This window comes from Enhydra lutris, unplaced genomic scaffold, assembly GCF_002288905.1.
Source record: "Enhydra lutris kenyoni isolate GAN:26980312 unplaced genomic scaffold, ASM228890v2 scaffoldscaffold55, whole genome shotgun sequence".
Taxonomy (NCBI): Eukaryota; Metazoa; Chordata; class Mammalia; order Carnivora; family Mustelidae; genus Enhydra; species Enhydra lutris.
The window spans coordinates 7,865,361-7,881,281 of record NW_019154139.1 but is presented as its reverse complement, the minus strand read 5'-3'; the positions used below and the strand labels follow the sequence as shown (position 1 = coordinate 7,881,281).

Below are 15,921 nucleotides of genomic sequence, written 5' to 3'. Positions count from 1 at the left end.
TGTTAAGATTTGAATGTACAACAGAAAATCCATCATTTCTTTATCCTTGGAGGAGAGGAAAGGAAAAAAGGAGAGGTGGGGGATATGGTGCAGTATTCCAGAGCTGAATAAGAACACAATGACTCATAATGCCATTAACCCCACAATGAAGAACCATGGATCTCATCAATTTTATAATTCGTATTGGATCAAGAAATTTGGTTCCCCTCTATGTATATCAATGAATTCAAACCTCATACTCTCCAAACTACGAAAATGAATAATGTCAGATAAACTCCAACTGCAACAGGTATTTCCTCAGAAGACTGAACATCAAAGAGAATCCTTCCTTCCAACATCTTCTGAGATGGTTAAGATCTCACCGAAGCGGAAACCTAACATTTAAATATGCAATCGCTTGGCCAAGTAAGAAACTACAACTGTTATGGGTATTACCTTACATAATCACTATATGTATTACATATTAAACCCAGCATTACATATACTTGCACAATTATGCTGTGAATGATGGTAATAGTGATGACGCCAGTGAAAAAGGACTATCTTTAGCCCAAAGAGTACTGGGAAGGGAGAAGGGGTGACGTGAAAATAAGCAGAAAGCACACAAAGAGATGGGTATTTTCTGACCAGGAAAGGTCACTCTAAACACAGAAATATTAAAAAAAAAAAAAAAAAAAAAGAAAAAAGTATTCCCTTATTTCCCCTATGTGGAAATAATGCAAAACATTTATTTTCTATATGAGACAAGAACACAGCTAAGTAATCCAAGTCTACTGCAGCATTATAAAAATCATCCCTTCACCACAGTGTAAGATTTAAATGCATCTGCACAAGGGTGCACACTATATAAAAGGAGTAAGGTTGCTGCTGCCCTGCCAAGCACTTCCGGTCCCTACGCAGGTCCGACTGCAATACTGGTGGTCCCAATGGTTCTATCAAAATAAATTGTGTTTAAAAAATAAAGCATTTAAAAAGACAAGTCAAAATGTCTCAGAAACCATATCTCCAACTCAAACTTCATCTATTTTAATGTATTATTTGCCTCCCACTAATAAACCTTTATTTCACTCGTTATAATTGAGCAATGAATCTTCCACACTGAAATATCTTCCTTGCCCAATTAATCCAAAGGAAAAAAACTGAAATGATTAGTAAAGAAAAATGTAGGGACTAACACACCCTTTTAATATGTTTTTAAATATTTTTAAGGTTTAAAAAGTGTTTAAAGTTTGTAGTTCCTAGTAGGAAAACATTATCTGAATGAATACCCTAATGGCAACAATTGTAGAATGTTTCAGTTGCATGGGGAGCAGAGGGGTAGGGATTCTCTTCACAGCACCCCAGCTTTCTTCATGAGAAGGTCGGAGGTACACTGGTTTGTATTATTGCGACATCCATTAGGTGATCGAAGTTGCTTTTCCTTCAGCAAGGGCTTTATTTGTCATAAGGGCATTATGCTTGACCTCCAAATTTGGCTGACAATTTACTGATTAGATTCATAACCTTTGGGTTGCTCTGATATTTTGACATATTCGCTGGGTTCTGGGCCACATCCTGGAAGGCCACCATAACTTCTGGATCCTGCGAAGAAAAGCAGTGGGTTTTTAGTAATATTTAAAAAGACTTCTATAGTTTTACAAGTTTAGTATCTGAAATCCTAGGTCTTTATTTAGACGGACAATTTTATCACAGCCAAGTTAATTGGGGTTTGGACAAGTACCTGAAGTATAAATATTACTAATGTGCACTTCAAAGTCAAATGCCAATTATGTCACTTTAACTAGATAATGAAAAAAGCATATACAATTTTGATAGAAAGGACAAGTGAATCATGAAATTCTACTCCTAAACTAATATTACACTGTAAGTTAACTAACTAGAATTTAAACAAAAACTTGGAACATAAATAAAAAAAGAAAAGAAAAGGAAACTGGATATAATCAAACTAGAAAAGGACAGCTAGATATAATCAAACTACTAGAAACCAATTTTTAATAACTTCAGCCACTCATTTTGGAAAAAAAAAAAAGAAAAATGAATGGTCTGACTGCATAATTACCTATTTGGTAATAGATAAGTAAAACATGGCTAACACAATAACCTTTGTCTTTACACACAGAATTAATTTAAGAAATGCCTTAGTGATACAAAGCCCAACTTTGTTCTTCCAAGTCTTACCTGCATGGCTGCAAGAACTTCCGGATCACTAAGAATTTCATTGAGCCCAGGCATTCCCGCCATTCCAGGCATCCCCCCTGCCATTCCAGGCATTCCTCCAGGAAAATTACCAGGCATTCCCCCAGGAAAGCCACCTGCAGAAATCAATGAATTAACTGCTCAGACACCAACCGTATTTTCAAGTCGTCTGATAGCAGACTATTTCCTTCTGATGAAAATCATACACATACACTCACATGTGCACATGCAAAGAACAAGGGGCTATTAAACACAAAACAGTCTAAACATTCTAACTGGATGTAACAGGACATAATTTTACCTTCAAATTTTCTCTTAAAAAAATAAGGCTGTAAATCAACTTTGCTACCTTCTGGACTTATTTTTTCCTAGTAATAAAGCTGTTTAAAAAACCCAAAAAACTAACCTTACCTTAAAACAAAGAGAAAGCTAACAATCCCTTGGAATTACAAAATTAAAAAAGTCTAATAAATCATCTTTGTCATCTTATTTTCATGTTCTCTAACATTATTTGTTTCAATTTAAAGTTCTAATTTGTAAGACTTTACTTGTTTTTGTTTAAACTATATTCCTCTAGATCATTCTTTTAAGTACTACATGAAATGCTTGTTGTAACACATTGTGGCTTTCTACCTCCACCCTAGACAGATTCCAAATCTCTGAAATAAAAATCTGCATTTTTAATAAGCACTCGTGGTGTTTCTTCTTTCACTGAGAACAATGCTCTAGCAAAAGAGATTTAATTCTTCCAGTATATTTTTAGATTATAAACCAAAATTATCTTCTACTCAGGTTTTCACTACCATAAACCCTTTATGTCCACTGCAGATATTCTGAAATCACAATTATGCCAATACAGACATCATAAAGGGAAATATACATTATCCTATAGATCAAGGGTGACTACATGTAAGCTATTGTAAAGAAATACATATAACAAACTCATTTCCACCTGGCTCAACAATTTACAACATGCCCATAAATAAGCAGTCACAGGTAAGGGGATCTAAGAGGGCCTGAAAAGAATTTCCAGTTTCTCTTGCTGTTCCTACTGACTGAAAAACTAGTTTCTACCCATAAAAAAATTTACTGGCCCAAGGCAACAAGAGTTAACCAGGATGCTTATCAATTCTAGATAATAAAATATTATTAACAAGGGGCGCCTGGGTTAAAGCCTCTGCCTTCAGCTCAGGTCATGATCTCAAGGTCCTGGGATCGAGCCCCGCATCCAGCTCTCTGCTCAGAGAGCCTGCTTCCTCTTCTCTCTCTGCCTGCCTCTCTGCCTACTTGTTATCTCTGTCAAATAAATAAAATCTTTTTAAAAATTTATTAACAAAAAATACCACATAACAAAAAATTACCTCTAGTATTAATCTACACTAGTGGTTGTTTTCTAAAGCAAAGATACCGGATAAAAGATTATTTCTATTTTAAGCAGAATGTAAACTATGAACTGCAATTTATTTTCTTGCTTTTTTCTTCAAACAGCAAGTCATCCCCGATATATATCCTCTCTTTTAAAAGTTGCTTGGCACATGACCTTTTTAGAATAAAGGCTATCTTTTCTAGCTTCTGCCATGTAAATTTATGTTGTAGCTAGTGGCATGTAACCACCAAAGGGTGCGTAAATGGGGCGCCTGGGTGGCTCAGTGGGTTAAGCCGCTGCCTTCGGCTCAGGTCATGATCTCGGAGTCCTGGGATCGAGTCCCGCATCGGGCTCTCTGCTCAGCAGGGAGCCTGCTTCCTCCTGTCTCTCTGCCTGCCTCTCTGCCTGTTTGTGATCTCTGTCAAATAAATAAATAAAAAAATCTAAAAAAAAAAAAAAAAAGGGTGCGTAAATGCCTCTGTAAACCTTCCTTCAGAGAAAGCTGGTTACTACTGAAACAGTTGAAGACAGGTGATTCCCCTTTAGAATTAAAACTTTACGAAAATCTCTTCCTAGTCTTTAAATTTCACAGTCTCATTTAGGAAGTAAATTGTTCTTGAAGTGCCTTTTTAACTGCTCTTCTACTTGTATCATATAGCTAGACCTCTGCTATCACTGAAGGCTTTGCCCCCCTAGTAATTTCTCATCACTTGACATTTACAAAAAGGAGCTTGTATTTATTTTTACACTAGACCCAAATATTTTTATGCTTAATAATCCCATTATAGTGCTTTTACCTAGTATATTATGAATATCAATGTGTAACAGAGTAAAAACCCACTGTGACAATTAAGAAATACTTAAAATACATCATAATCAATTCACAGTCTCTTAGAAAAGTACAATGCTCAGACCTCATTAAATGTTAACTATTGGGCGCCTGGGTGGCTCAGTGGGTTAAGCCGCTGCCTTCGGCTCAGGTCATGATCTCAGGGTCCTGGGATCGAGTCCCACATTGGGCTCTCTGCTCAGCAGGGGGCCTGCTTCCCTCTCTCTTTCTCTTTCTGCCTACCTCTCTGCCTACTTGTGATCTCTGTCAAAAAAAAAAAAAAAAAAGTTAACTATTATAAAAATGTGTATTGCTCAAAGCACGAGGAAAATAATATACTGTATTTCTACTAACATACAACCTTTAAAGGAGACTCAAACTTCCTAGAGGCTAACATTCTAAAGACTTTTCAGTATTCCAGGGACTAATAGCCCCAAATATAATAGACCTATTTGAGTCCCCAAATCAGAATATTCTCCAATTATTTACAATCCAAATAGTTTTAAATTTTCTTTAAAAATACCTGGGAAAGAGCCATACTGAGCTCCTGATTGTCGTCTGGCGTCTTCCTCCTTTAATACAAAGAAATAAATAAATCATATAGTGTGGTGCTGGTGGGGAGTCTATGGTCTACCCGTATCCTACCCATGCAACACCATGAAAAAATTATAAAAAATTTCAGCTAGTCGAAGGACTTAAGAGAATGACAAGTTTCAAATGCCAGTACTGAGCTAAAGGACACATACTCCAAAACCCCTCTCAAAATTTTCCAGATAGGTTGTCAATGAGTACTACTTTTGGTAATGATACCAAGTAGTGTTTTACTTCTACTAGAAGCAGGGAAAAAAGCACCTGGAAAGCAATTCACAGTACTGATGTCTGTCTATGCTTATGCAAAGTGTAAATTCTAAATGTTGTTAAACTCCAAAATGAAAGCACACGGTTAGATTATGAAGACTGCCAATGACTTTTGTTTCTCAACTTCATCTTTTCCATACTTTCGCTATATAACTTAACAAACACAACCACGGTTTACAAATTTGTTATTGTCAGCAAACAAAGTAAAAGAAAATATATATAAATTTCCCTCATAACTAGTTATGAATTCATCAAGGATATATAAATATAAAAATTACTTCTGAATACAGTAACTATAACCCCAAAAACTAAGCATGATGCTTTAAAAGCATTTAATATTAACTTTATATCTTACTAAATTCATTCCATATAATTATCAGTTTTATGGACTTAATTAAATACTAATATTTAATATTAAATGACAAAAAATTAGGAAGTAATGCTATATAATTATAATATAGCTTTATATCATTTTATTTGACAATATTAGAAGTAACTAGATGAGGGTCCCTGGGTGGCTCGGTTGGTTGGGCGACTGCCTTTATTGGCTCGGGCTGTGGTCCTGGAGTCCTGGGATTGAGTTCCACATCGGGCTCCCGGCACCATGGGAAGTCTGTTTCTCCCTCTGACCTCCCCTCTCATGCTCTCTCACTCTCTCTCTCTTTCTCGCTCTCTCCCAAATGAATAAATAAAATCTTTAAAAAAAAAAAAAGGAAAAAGAAATAACTAGATGAAAACTGATAGCATCAAAATGCAAAAAGCTAATTTAGAAAAAAAACCAAGGAGAAACACCTTAAGAACAGTAACAATATTGTGGATGAATTATGAACAACTTTTTTCTAAATTTTATGACTTTGTGACTAAAAATTAAAAAACAGCCAGAGTCTACTTTAAATAGCTATGAATTCACTATTGGAGCAGGAGGAATCCTAAAATTCAACAAATTAGGGCAAGCATCCACAAGAAAACAAGTAATACTGACAAGTTTTAATTACCTGACCAAAAAATTTTCCCAATTTTAGGAGGGCACAAACAAGAATATAATATAAAATGGTGATATGTAAGCTTGCTTAGGAATTTAAGAACAAAATATCCCTACAAACTAGAAATAATGAAAGAAAGGAAAACTCTTTAAGTAGTATGACCCTACATAACTGAAGCCAGCATTAAATGAAAGCCAGGAATTAGAATGATATCCTCAATCTCTAATCTACTTTATTTCCCTTTAATGGTTTAGCTACAGAAACTTTACCCTCTGGGCTCTCTCATGTTCTTCCCGAGCCTTCTTAACCCTTTCTATTCTTTCTTTGATCTCTCGCTCTTCACGTTTTCGCTCATATTTTCTCCGATGTTCAGCAATTTTCTGGGCCTACGGGAAAAAAGCCACAGAAAAAAATGTTTTCTTTAAAAGCTGAATAAGGGCAACCCAAATCACCAGTTTGGTTAAAGATCATTTTTCTTTGTGGAGAGGTGTTAAATTCAACAAACAGTTCTGAATAATGACAGGTTTACCTTATAGAAAAAGACCTTACATAACTCACACTTTAACAAGTCCACTGTGAAATAAAAGATAAGAGGCCAAGACATTAAGTCAGAAGTGTTATAAATTTCAAAAAAGTACTGCAAGGATGACAAGTTTTCAAATTGCACAATTCTAGCCAGATACTGGCCAAGGGAAGGCCAGATACTGGCCAAGGGAAGGTAGAGATTGGAAACGCATACACCAGTCATTTGTCACAGTCTAACTATACTGAAAGTTTTCTCATCCATAAAATGAAGGGGGCCAGGGAAAAGAAATACTTAGTCTCACAGAATGTTATAAGGATTAAGTGATAATATAGGTACTAGGAACAAGCACATAGCCTGAGCCAAGTATACGGAATCCATTATTCAGAAAATAAATGTAAGACAGTCATATTCAATTATTACTTCAGCTTGTTTATTATTATTTTTTAAGAATCCATGTTCAGGGGCACCTGGGTGGCTCAGTGGGTTAAAGCCCCTGCCTTCGGCTCAGGTCATGATCCCAGGGTCCTGGGATCGAGCCCCACATCGGGCTCTCTGCTCAGCAGGGAGAATGCTTCCTCCTCTCTCTTTCTCTCTCTCTGCCTGCCTCTGTGCCTACTTGTGATCTTTATTTGTCAAATAAATAAATAAAATCTTAAAAAAAAAAAAAGAAAGAATCTATGTTCAGACCATCTCTCATCATAACCTTATTGGAGTTAGCCCTGTTATGAGAGGAAAAAAGAAATCAAAAAGTCTCTGACTGTAGATACGTGAAATTCAATAAGGTTTCCATACCTTATAATCTTTAGGAATAAATTCTTGGTAGTATTAACACCCCACAAAACTGAAGAATTTACCAAGTAAATGCATTAAAATTATTTTAATAATTACCTTAAAACAGAGTATTCTAGAGCTTTTGAAGTCAATATTATCATTTTAAAAAGGATGAAACTTGCTAACTTCCACAAGGCCCTCAGGCTTTACACAGTGGCTGTATATACCTACAATAAACAAGGACAGACCAGACACAACCTTGGGTCATGTTTTACATGTTTTCTATTTTTTTCCCTGCCGTAAACTTGACTGATGCTCCCTTTTCCATTTCTAAATTTCTGGTTATAACTCTACTGTAGGCTTGCAGATGACAAAGTAATAGAGCTTGCTGTAATGCAGCATGAGAAGTAGGCTTGACAACCTACTGACATTACCTGAGTTCAGCACAAACTCAGTAATTACAGACGGAAATATCCAAACATTTCTTTGTATCTGTTTTGCCGGTAAATTACTGCCAGGAGCTAAGTATTAGAGCCACAGAGCACCACAGTAATGACATTCCCTTTCTCTACTTGAACATACCCTCGGTTGAACTTCTTTCAGCATTGCACTAGCATCTTCATCATAATCCAGTTTACAAGCAAGGGCAAGATCATGTGCTGCTTCTTCCCAATGGCCCAGAAGTCTGAAACAGATTATATTAATTTTAGGGGCCTTTTATACATATCCACTAATGTGGTGGTGTCTTTCTTCCTTATTAAAAAAAGGAATTGTTACAGAAGAGGTTTAAAGTTAAAATATTTGAACTATAAATTTTCACATACCAATTCAATTATTATGTTCTACTCTATAAAAACTTGGGAGTTTAACTTCCTCGGCAACTATAAAGCTGTTTTCTAAAAAACATTTAAAAACTTAAAAAATTACTTTCTTAATTCAAAATATAAAATTTTTAAAAATTATGTACAACTACAATTTTCAAGCTCATTCAACAATTTCAACTCCTTAAAAACAGGATTAACAAAACATACACTACATGTGTGCACATTTTATTGAAAGAAGAGAAAAGGTAAATCAGGAACTAAAGGTTGGTGGGAAAAGGTAAGAATGGAGTAGAGGGGATAGCAATGGAAATGAGACTTCTCTGGGTATACCTGTCAACTCAGTTTTGACTCGTTAAATATGCAAATGTTTTACATATGTAAAGAAGAAAATTAAGACAGAATTAACAGAAATAAAGCAGCCCCTAACCTGAATACAAACAGGAAGGGAAAGAAAATAAAGTAAAAGCAGTTTACAGCACTGAGCGTGCAGCATATAGAAAAAAAGGTAACCTATACATATACATGTACACTTAATCTATTTATTTACTGAGAAAGTGAGTGTGCACTTAAGTGGGAGGGAGAGAGAGAGAGAAAATCCAAAGTTGGCTGCACAGGGCTTGATCCCATGACCCAGAAATCTTGGCTGAGCTGAAATCAAGTTTTGGGACACTTGGAACGCATAGGTGGCTCAGTTGGTTTAGCGGCTGCCTTCAGCTCGGGTCATGATCCTAGGGTCCTGGGATCGAGTCCCACATTGGGCTAACTGCTCAGTGGTGAGTCTGCTTCTCCCTCTGCCTCTCATTTCCCCTAGTTTGTTCTCACTCTCTGTGACAAATAAATAAAATCTTAAAAAAAAAAAAAAAAAAAAAAAGATTCAGGACGCCTAACTGACTGAGCCACCCAGGCACCCCGAAAGTCACATAACTTTTAAAACAGTATTTTGACTGTGTATCTTAAGTGGGATATATTCTAAGGATAAAGGTGGCAAACAAATACGAAAACATTCAACTTTACCTAGATTATTATTTTCATAGGACTGTAAAACAATTTCATGTTATCACAGAATAACACAAGTAAATATATATGGATAAAGACTTTGAGTCTAGGAAAACAGTATTTAAAAATGCAAAAGGGAAACAATATTAATATTGGATTTTAATTGAATATATCAGTATAAACTCAAGATTCCATAAGATCCCCTAAAATCATTATTTAAAATTTTTTTTTTCTGGGGCACCTGGAATGCTCAAGTCGGTTAAGCATCTGCCTTTGGCTCAGGTCATGATCCTGGGGTCCTAGGATGGAGCCCAACATCAGGATCCCTGCTCAGCAGAGTCTGCTTCTCCCTCTCCCTCTGCCCCACCCCCTGCTCATCATGCTCATTCGCTCTCTCAAATAAATAAAGTCTTTTTAAAAAAATTAAAAAATGTTTCTGTTCACTGAAATAACAGAAATATTGATACATCACAGGCAACAAACACACCCATGGCCAAACTTTGGTTTCTGTAAATATAATGCTCACAAAAATGAACGCTGGTGACTTTGAGTAGTGGTTAATTCTGTCTGGGACAATAAAAACACAAGATGAGCTCATGCTACCTTGTACCCGAAGGCAAGTAAATTAAAAAAAAAAGGGGGGGGGAGCAGCAAAGAAACACTCAAAGACTACTGGGGTCACACCGCAACGCATGAGCTTTCTGACCTCCAGAGCAGAAATACATCTTTTTCTAATCTTTCACCTCTATCTTTGACACATGTCTTCATAATCACTAGGGCTCCTTTTGAGTGACCTAATAAAGCTGTCCCAAGCATATCCATCTTCATTTCCATCCATACTTAGAGTACAATACCCTTCCAATTCACGTAACACGTGTCACTGGACATCTCATCCTCAAGTCACCAATACCCACTTGTTTAACATTAAGTTTAATTTCTAGGAATGATGACTAAGCTAAGATAAATTCACCTCTTTACTGTCCCCTTTTTCTGATTTTTCAGGTGACCTAGCAGCAACAAAAGTAGTATGAAAATAAGGAATTCCTTCTTCTATAACATATCAGTTATTTAATGTTAGGTTACACAAAGAAAATCTAAAACTAAGAGAAAATTTGTAAGGCTCGGCTCTTTTTTAGAAACAATTTTGATCCTTACCTTAAATTTGGATATACATAGTCAAAAACTCCCTAAATAGTGGTTCTCTTTGTAGGAAAAAAAGAATTTTTATTTTCTTATTTGTTCCTTATACTCTCTCAATTCTTCATATTAAGCAAATACTACTTTGAAATTAAATCCTTGAGCAATTTCATTTTTTTCAAAGCATATTAAAACGTCAGATTTAAGGTGCCTGGGTAGCTCAGTCATTAAGTGTCTGCCCTGGGCTCAGATCATGATCCCAGCATCCTAGGATCGAGCCCCACATTGGGCTCTCTGCTCAGTGAGAAGCCTGCTTCTCCCTTTCCCACTCCCCCTGCTTGTGTTCCCTCTCTCGCTGTGTCTCTGTCAAATAAATAAATAAAATCTTAAAATTAAAAAAAGAAGATTTAAAATTTAAAGTTCTGAAAATAATGAAATTCTGTTGTTTACCTATGTGCTTTCCCACGCCACTTATAAGGCTGAGCTGAATCAGGATTTATTTCAATAGCTCTGTCACAGTCTCGAATGGCAGCATTTGGCTTCTGTAATTTGATGAAGACACTAAAAAAATAAGTGTGATATTAAAAAGTATTCATTTCAAACAATAACACCTTTGGGATCACAGAACCAATTCTATTTAAATAAATGAGCAGAAATTCTTCATGAGGGGCTTCTTTTTTGTTTTTAGGTCTCACCTGGCTCTCTTGGCATACAGAATGGCCAAGCGAGGATTTAGTTTGATGGCATCTGTGAACAAGTCAATGGCTTTCTGTAGTTCACCTGAAGTAAAACAAGTAGAGAAATAAAGAATAAAAAATATTAACAAAAATGTTGACCCCTTACCCTACTAGTCTTCCACATTCTTCTTTTAGTCCAATTTTTAAAAAAAGACTTATACTAAATTAGTATATAAAAATGGCTCCTCGGGGATGCCTGGGTGGCTCAGTTGGTTAAGTCTGACTCTTGATTTTGGCTCAGGTGATGATCGCAAGGTTGTGAGACTGAGCCCTCCGTCGGGCTCCACACTCAGCTCAGAATCTATTTGAGATACTCTCTCTCCCTCTCCCTCAGCTGCTTCCCACGCTCTCTCTCTCAATAAATAAATAAAATCTTAAAAAGAAAACAACAACAACAACAACAAAATGGCTCTTCAAAGCAAGTCTTACCACATCTATATGGTAAATCACTCAAGATAGAGACAATTTTTGGATACATAATTCCCTAGCAGAATACCACATTCTTAGGACTCATGATTTTTTTTACACTTAAGAAAAAAATAAAAGGATAAAAGAGAAATCAACTTTATCCCATTAATTCTCTTTTATCCAAAAGTTAAAGGATAAAATTAAACTTATAAAGGAAATATACTAAATTTATAGGGTTGATTAAAAAAATTACTATCTGAATTCACAGGAATGGTGTAAAATTCAACAAAATTAGAATTCATGAAAAGCCTGTAACCCTCATTTTAAATTCATTTATTGTATCCTACTCTCACAGTTAGCTTCTTTGTGCTTAAGTGCCTTCAGTGAAGTCATTGAACAAATAAAACATACTATACAATTAGAATAGTTCTTGGCATGAAGTCTTAGTCCTGAACATAGGAAACATGGGGGGCGGGGCAAGACAAACATCAAATTTTAAAGTAAATGTCACAGTTCACTTTGGAAAATACATTTACCCAGCTAGCAAATCTGTAAAGGACCTTAGGAGAACTCATAAAACAAAGCACAGAACAGAGTCTTACTAAGTACTACTACAGAAGCCTGTTTCAAATTATTACACTTGACTGTCTAACAGGCAGTTCACTTCTACCATGTTAAAAACTGAACTCTTAATTCCAACCCTATCTCTAAAATCTATTTCTCATCCTTATATTACCAACTAAATAAATGGCTCTTCCATTCAATCTAGTTTGGAGGTTAGTGAACTTTTCTGCAAAGGGCCACACAAGAATTATTTCAGGCTTCGCAGACCGTAACAATCATAACCATTCAACTCTACTAGGTGGGGAAGCAGCCACAGACAACACGTAACAAATGGGTGTCGCCATGTTCCATTACATTTTTACAAAAACAGGAGGCTGTAATTTGGTGAACTCCTGATCTACATAAACACCCAAATCTTAGAGAGTCATTCTCAACTCCCCAATCTAAAACTTAAATCCATTTAGCTCTACTTTCAAAATATACCTAAATCTAAGCACTCCTGGGGCGCCTGGGTGGCTCAGCTGGTTAAGCATCCAAGACTCTTGATTTCAGTCAGGTCATGATCTCAGGATCCTGAGGTCAAGCCCCACGGTTGGGCTCCACACTCAGCAGGGAGTCTGCCTGAGGTTCTCTCTCCCTCTTCCTCTCATACCACCACCCCCAAAATAAGTAAGTCTGTATTTAAAAAAAAAAAAAAAGAAGAAGAAGAAGAAGAAGAATCAAACCATTCCTCGCCCTAGTCCTGAAGTTTCCACACCGCAACCAAAGGGCCACAGGACAGAACGTTAGCACTGCATGAACTACTCACTTGATATAGTTCACAGCTTCAACGCTGCATCATTACATTCCTTTTGATGGTATCTTTAAAAAACTGCTTTTACTGGTTGTTACCAAAACAAAACAAAAATAAAACCAAGCAAGAACTACAGAAAAATAGATGTGGAACAGGGAATGAGGGTGGCAGTGTCCAACAGGACGCCAAGATTTGGTATGTTGTTTAGTGCCCAACATATATATACATCTTATTAGAACATAAACACTGTTGCTTAAGAATAAGATTAAATATATTTTTTCAATTTGTGTATTATTTTGCAATCACTAAGTTGGTACGACATCCTTATTCAATTGTTTGGACCTAACTAAACTATCAATGAAACCTTATGGCCTTTCTCTCGGCTTAAAAGCTCTGTTAAAAAATCAGGACTGAAAAAGCACTATGAACAGAGAAAATCTGGGAACCTTTGCCCTAATCCAGGCCATCATTATTGGCCACCTGGACTCAATTTCTTGCATTCTTTTGTAGGATCATCAAAATGCACCCTAGCTCTCCTTGGGGTTAACAGCTAACTGAGAACACCCCATGTTCTGTGCTCAAGGCTACACTTCATAAGCTGCTCCGAGCTAATGACTTAAGAACAGTTAGGATACCAAGACTGGTCCTTTATTGTGAGACTGTTAAATCCTCTAGTGGGCAACTCTGGCTTATCATGACTTTTTAGAAACATACCACTAGTTGAAGACTTCTATACAGGGGTAAAGACCTACATGACTGTCTAAATGACTTCCAAACTCCTCTGGCTCTCCCTGCTCCCCTATTTTTCCTCTCATGCATTTTCTTAAGTGTATGTCTGGTTCATCAACTCATTTTGGGTTCTTCTGTAACGAACATACCCTTATTTGCCCTTAGAGTCTCATCTACATAAAACAGTAACAATAATCCCTTTCAAAAGTAAATGCATCTCATGATGAAGATCTCCAATTCAAAAACAGAACAAAAACAAAGAACACCTCACAACAACAACACCCCAGTGGCTTCCCGTCACCCTTAAGAATAAAAACTTTTAAGTCCTTAGTATGGTCTACAAGTGATCTCGGAGATGTACTACAGATCTTTAATGATCTATCCTCCTCACCACCTTCCTACCACGTATCTCCCCCGTATGTCTCCCAAAGTGCTTCTCTGACCGCATTTCTCCAAGTCTACCATTCCTACCCCTTCAATCACTACACTCCAGCTTCAAGGAATCTCTGCTATTCCCTGAACATGTATCAGCCCATGTGCTCCCCCCAGTTAGCGTCTGCACGTTTTCTTCCCTGTCTGAGGCTCGTCCTCACATGGCTCACTCACTTCATCCTAAGCTCTCCTGACCACCCTTTGCAAAATGCAGCTTCCATCACTATTCTTTTACTCAGCCGTTCTTCTTCATTGTGCTTATCACCACCCAATATCAAATTATAAATGAGGTTTTGTTCCCCAGTAATGTATGAGGTCCATGAGATAAAGAACTTGGTCTGTTTTGCTTTTCTTACTGTACATCTAGCATCTGAAACACTGCCTAGAACATGTAAGTTTTAAATAAATATACTGAAGTTAAAAAGCCTAATAACGTTACTGGTAACGTGACCGCTAAAAAGACTTAATGAGGTCTTACTTAAATTACAATTACTGACACTTTACTAATACCAGGACCTTAAAAACAATGGCACCAGACACTATTCTAGGCACATTACACATATTTATTCATTTATCCCTCATGACTCAATATACTAGGTAGGTATCATTAACCTTATCTTACAAAGGAGAAAAGGGGCGCCTGAGTGGCTCAGTCAGTTAACCATCCAACTCGTGGATTTGGCTTGGCTCACGATCTCAGGGTCATGAGATTAAGCTCCACACTCAGCATGCAGTCTGCTTGAGACTCTCTCTCCTTCTCCCCCTGCTTGCACACACACTCTCAAATAAATAATACATCTTTTTAAAAAAAAAAAAACCTGCTTAAAGAAAGAAAAAAAAAGGAGAAGGAAACAGAAACAAAGAATAACTTCTCTAAGTTTATCTGGCTGGTAAGTGCCAGACTTGGGATTCAAAGCCAGGCACTCTGGATTCCTAAGTTCAGTATTTAATTGTATTTCTGCCCCTCCTGAGGCCTGAATATACAATCCCCGGCTTAGAATACTAATGTTTTATCCCTTTAGGGATGTGCTATAAAGTTGCACTTATTGTAAAATTAGAACTAAGCTGGGGCGCCTGCGTGGGTCAGACAATTACGTGTCCAGCTCTTGGTTTTGGCTCAGCTCATGATCTCAGGGTCCTGGGATCAAGGCCAGAGTCAGGCTCCACGCTCAGCGTGGAGTCCACTTGAGATTTTCTCTCCCTTTCCTTCCGCCCCTCCTGCTCATGCTGTCTCTCTCTCTCAAATAAGTTAATCAATCATTTTTTCCAAAGATTTTATTTGACACACAGAGAGAGAGATCACAAGTAGGCAGAGAGGCAGGCAGAGAGAGAGGGGGAGGCAGGCTCCCTGTCGACCAGAGAGCCCAATGTGGGGCTCGATCTCAGGACCCTGAGATCATGACCTGAGCCGAAGGCAGAGGCTTAACCCACTGAGCCACCCAGGTGCCCCAAGTTAATAAATCTTTAATAAAATAAAATTAGAACAAGGCTAAATTTATGCATGAACACAGCTTAGAAAGAAATGTGGAAAAACAAGAACATGACTTTTTAGATGGTGCAACAGCTTCATTTTCATTAAAAATGGCTAGGCAATAAATAAAACAAATTTGAAAAACATAAGACAATATGCCAAAACAAGTGACAAAAACAATTAGTTGATATTATGGCACAGTAAGATCCTGCACAAGTCAAAACCCTCTGATCCCTCAAATTATTCATGAACCTGTGAAGGGGGAGTAGTATGAGGTTTTAATGAAAAAATGCACATTAAA

General features: G+C 37.0%; 1 protein-coding gene across 2 annotated transcripts in view; it reads right to left on the bottom strand.

Annotated features, from left to right (window-relative positions):
* Positions 1–1,420: 1,420 nt before the first annotated feature.
* Positions 1,421–15,921, bottom strand: part of LOC111157444 (ST13, Hsp70 interacting protein) — a 31,946-nt gene continuing 17,445 nt past the window's right edge. For both annotated transcript variants that reach the window (XM_022518845.1, XM_022518846.1), the window contains 7 exons: positions 11,182–11,266; positions 10,937–11,047; positions 8,112–8,214; positions 6,502–6,618; positions 4,915–4,963; positions 2,179–2,312; positions 1,421–1,581 (listed from right to left, as the gene is read on the bottom strand). In XM_022518845.1, coding sequence (XP_022374553.1) covers positions 1,453–1,581; positions 2,179–2,312; positions 4,915–4,963; positions 6,502–6,618; positions 8,112–8,214; positions 10,937–11,047; positions 11,182–11,266 — 728 coding nt within the window. In that variant the 3' untranslated portion in view covers positions 1,421–1,452. The remainder of the gene's footprint in view (positions 1,582–2,178; positions 2,313–4,914; positions 4,964–6,501; positions 6,619–8,111; positions 8,215–10,936; positions 11,048–11,181; positions 11,267–15,921) is intronic.